Source organism: Lolium perenne, chromosome 1 (genome assembly GCF_019359855.2).
Source record: "Lolium perenne isolate Kyuss_39 chromosome 1, Kyuss_2.0, whole genome shotgun sequence".
Taxonomy (NCBI): Eukaryota; Viridiplantae; Streptophyta; class Magnoliopsida; order Poales; family Poaceae; genus Lolium; species Lolium perenne.
This window is the reverse complement of record NC_067244.2, coordinates 153,918,055-153,922,577: the sequence shown is the minus strand read 5'-3', so window position 1 is coordinate 153,922,577 and position 4,523 is coordinate 153,918,055. Positions and strand designations below refer to the sequence as shown.

General features: G+C 51.4%; 1 protein-coding gene across 1 annotated transcript; it reads right to left on the bottom strand.

Annotated features, from left to right (window-relative positions):
• Nucleotides 1–428: 428 nt before the first annotated feature.
• On the bottom strand, nt 429–2,541 carry LOC127308377 (silicon efflux transporter LSI3). The gene is made up of 2 exons (XM_051339185.2): nt 1,282–2,541; nt 429–982 (listed from the first exon to the last, which is right to left on the bottom strand). Exons 1-2 carry the CDS (start codon nt 2,432–2,434, stop codon nt 705–707), a joined length of 1,431 nt encoding a protein of 476 aa, XP_051195145.1. The 5' UTR covers nt 2,435–2,541; the 3' UTR covers nt 429–704.
• Nucleotides 2,542–4,523: the final 1,982 nt, after the last annotated feature.

The following is a 4,523-nucleotide window of genomic DNA, read 5'->3' as shown; positions in this document are numbered from 1 at the left end:
CACGGTCGTAGCGTTTTCCAAGATTTGTGTTAGCGGGTCAATGACAATGACGAATAGAAGTGGCGAAAGAGGGTCCCCTTACCGCAAACCACGCCCATGCAAGATATGGGTGCCGGCCACACAGTTGAGGACAACTCTAGACGTGGAAGTGGTGAAGAGGGCCATGATCCACTCACGGAAACGGGTAGGAAAACCCAGCGTTGTAGAAGATCAACGTTGAATTCCCATCGAACGGAATCAAAATCTTTGCGAATGTCAAGTTTGAAGAGGAGTGCCACGGTTTATCTTTCTTAGGCAAAACGACTGGTAAATTAACGAGTAGAGAGATCGGGCGGTGGATTCTCGTCAATATCTTGTGTTGTGATCCCAGTCAACCAAACGATTCAAATTCTTCACCCCCCACCCCCGGTGCAGTCAAAGGGCCTCTGAACTACCAAACGCTTCCTAATATGTTTGGTGCTGCTTAATCAACAAAAAGTTTACATCCTTCTTCTTTAACGGGTTCTTATCATCCTCCTCCGAGGCTTGAACATGCACATAAACCGGACCATTGCTAGCCGATATCTGGATGATATAGAGAGAACAGACCTGTGAACATATTCTACTAGATCGATCGATCATGCACTAGAACGGAGCAAGCATAATTAGGCTTGAATCGGTTGATCAACGGCTAAATTTTAGCAATACTAATAATTATGCTAGATTTAGGCGGCGTTGATGAGGCCGATAAGGGGTATGCCGACGGCGGTGACGACGAGCGTGGAGGGGACACCGAAGACGACATGGCTCCAGAAGGTGAGGTCGTGTGCGTTGCAGGGCACCCGACGCGCCTGCTCGCACACGATTAGGTTAGCCGCTGACCCGAGAAGTGATAGGTTGCCTGCCACCGTGCTCACCCATGCGAGCAGCAGCCATGACCGTGTCACCGCCGCCGGCGAGATCGTCGCTGCCGATGCCGCCACCTCGTCCCCCATCAGTAACACTGCACGACACGAACACGCGCGTTAGATAACTTCGAGAACACGTTTTCAACAAGTCTTGTAATGCGTTGGGGCACACCCGAAGAAAACAGGGCAGTATTCCCCGTGTCTCCCTAGTTAACTCGTAGTAGAATCTACTCATTAAATAAGCAATCGAAGATCTCAATTAAAAAAATCGAAGACAAATACATTCATCGACGGTGTGCATGCACGACAGCACACGGGTGTTATTCTCGAAATAAACAACTAGCACAAGTATACAGTTGTAAATCAGATTTGGTGTACGAATTTATTTACTGACCTGTTGGTACGTTGGAGGCGAGGTTGGAGAGGAGGAGGATGATGAGAGAGAGGACGGTGACGCCGCTGACGTGGTTGATCTTGGAGTAGGGCGCCATGACGTTCCAGATGGCCCCAGGGAGGCCCGTCTTGTTGAAGCCGCTGACCGTGACGAACATTCCCGTGAAGAAGACCAGTAGCGAGTAGGACACCTTGCCGAGACAGGCCTCGGCGTCGCGGAAGTCCACGACGATGAGGGCGACGGCGGTGGTGATGGCGGTCCACGACATGTTGAGCCCGAGCATGTATGCCACCAGCATCCCGGCGGTGACGATGTAGGCGAAGCTCTTGAGGAAGAGCCTCCGCTGCGGCTCCGAGCACTGCATGAACCACCGGTGCTTGGTCGAGATGTTCTCCGCCATCACCGAGTCGTGGTCGTCGGCGGACAGCACCCGGGCAGGGCTCTTGAGCGTGGCGGCCGTCAGCGGGGACGGCCGGCGCCCCTCCTCGACGGCCACCATCTCCTTGCTTTCGGCGTCGGGGCTGATCCCCTCGAGGTCCTTCCAGTACATGCAGAGCAGCATGACCATGTTGACGGCCATGCCGGCGAGCATGGCCGGCAGGATGCCGAGGAAGAAGCTCACGAAGGAGATCTTGCTGTTGAATGCGATGACCAGGTTCTGCGGGTTGCCGATGGGCGTGGCGCTGGACCCGATGTTGGCGCTGGTGGCGAGGGCCAGGAGGAATGGCTTCGCGGGCAGGTTCCGCTCAGCGGCGAGCTCCAGCACGAACTCCGTGAGCACGACGCAGCAGGTGTCGTTGGTGAAGAGCGCGCTGGCGAGCGCGGTGACGACGCAGACGCGGCAGAGGAGGTCGCGGCCGCCCTGACTCCTCCACGCCAGCAGGCGGCCCAGGTGGCCGAACATGCCGGCGGCCTTGAGGTAACCGCCGACGACCATGGTGGCGAAGAGGAGGCCCAGGATGGGGAGGTCCACGGAGGCGTAGGCGTCGTCGGGGCTGATCACGTGGAAGACGACCATCAGCGCCGCGCTCAGCAGGGCGCCCGCTGTGCGGCCGATCGGCAGGAACGGCACCGACGGGAACACGGCGAGTACCCAGAACACCCCGAACGCCGACGACCCCAGCACCACCTTGGACAGAGACGCCAACGCCATGGCTAGCTCCTACTATGCTGGCCGGGGGAGCTCGATCAATTTCAGTGCTCGCTCTTCTCTGTGACTCGATGATCGGTCGCTGGGTGAAGTGGCTTCTGCCGTGGTAATTGAGGCGACTCCCCCGGGGCTTAAGTACTCGCGAGCTGCATGCTTTGCGCTGCAAACCGCAGATGACGTAAGGGCCCGAGCTAGTTCATATAGTACAAAACTTTTTAGCTAGCTAGCAGGCTGTACTGAAATTATTACAAGAGCCACTAGCAGGCATGAGTGTCAAACTAATTAACGCAGTCAGACAAAAAAAAAGGACGTGACTAGGCAGCATCCGGGTGCCAGTTTGCTCATCTAAGCACTCACCCATAAAAGGAAAGTCTTCGGTATCTAAAAAAAGAAGTTGAGGACAGCTAGCTGAATCACCCAAAAATACTCCACCTGTGCATTTAATTTCATAAGAAGAAAATTCAAAAAGTCATAACTCGTAAACCATGTATCGGAATTGCAATCCGCTTTCACCGTTAGCCTCTCGCGATGAGATCTTCGAAACTAGATCCCATTTATACATGTTTCGACAATTTTTTTTTCGAAAAGCAACTATGTTACCGTGATAAATCAACTTTACTGTTGTAGAAAAACAACTTTGTACAAAAGTTGCTTACACTATATTTTTCTATACTTTATAGCCAATTTATTTTCTAAGGTACTTACTTAGCAACAATAACTAACAACTTCATAGTAATGAGACTTGCAACATTGCACAAGTTATCCATCATAGTTTCTAGGGCCGTGAGTAACTAGACTTGCAACATTATAGTTGCTAGCTGACTTAGTGCTACTAGTATACAACTTAGGCATAGTGAACTTAGGTATAGTGATAGGCAAGTTCACTACTCCCTCTCTCAGACTCTCACAGTTTATTAAGCGTGCGCGTACTTCTAGATCGTAAATTTAATCATGTTAGCATTAGTTATATGTTATAAAAAATATATCATTAGAAAGTTTAGATGTTCTATTTTCTAATGATATAATTTTTGCATTATAAAATTTAAATTATATAGGTTAAATTAACGACCTAAGGATACATGGAAGACTAGTAAACTAAGACGGAGGGAGTATTTACAATTTCACCGTACCACTAGTAATGTTGGCAACTTGATTTTCGAGGTAACCAACTTACTACCAACCCTTATGCCAAATAACGTGCAACTTAAACGCAACGGTAGGCAATTTCACAACAATGGTGCTCTGCTTCACAACAAATCGTGGTAGCCAACTTAGTACTAACTGTAGGCAACTTAGACGCAAGGACATTCAAGTTTATGACACTGGTGTGCAACTTTACCATAATTGTTCTAGCCAACTTAGGGGCTTAGATGTGGTGAAATATATTGGATAATGAATGCAACTTAATCATGTGGGCATACAACTTAACAATAGTGGGTATACAACTTAATATTAGTAGCTATACACCTTAACAACAATGGGTATACAGCTTAATATTAGTAGGTATACAACTTAGCAACACTGAGTATACAACTTAATATTAGTAGGTATACGACTTAGAAATAGTGGGTATACAACTTAGCACATGTGTGAATCAATATTGTATCGTCTACAAACACTACTTAGGAGAAGTACTACAGACATTAGATATTGGTGGTCACTAACCAGTAAAAAAACACGCGTCCCCCCCCCCCCGCGTCGCCCTCTTCTGGCGACCAGGGGAAACCCTAGCCACCGCCAGTAGCCCCCCTCCACCTCTCCTCCCTGCTTCGCCGCCGCCGGAGGGGGGCCGGCAAGGCCGCGCGCTCCCTGGGGAAGGTGGCGGTGGGGCGGTTCTCCTTTCCCTCCCGAGTCCCCTGGCAAGAGGGAGCTCGTCGGGCGCGGAGCATGGCGGCAGGCGCTGGGCTCGGCGGCTAGGCGCTGGCGAAGGTGTTGGCGCGCGGGCGGGGAGCGGCGGTGGTGCGGCACCGCAGGCAGGGTGGGGCATGGTGGCGCGCGCTCGGCCCAGATGGGCTCCGGCGGGCCGACTTGGGTTCACTTTGTTTCGCGCTAGCTCCGCCCGTGGTTGTCGGGGCTGTGGCGAGGCCCTTCT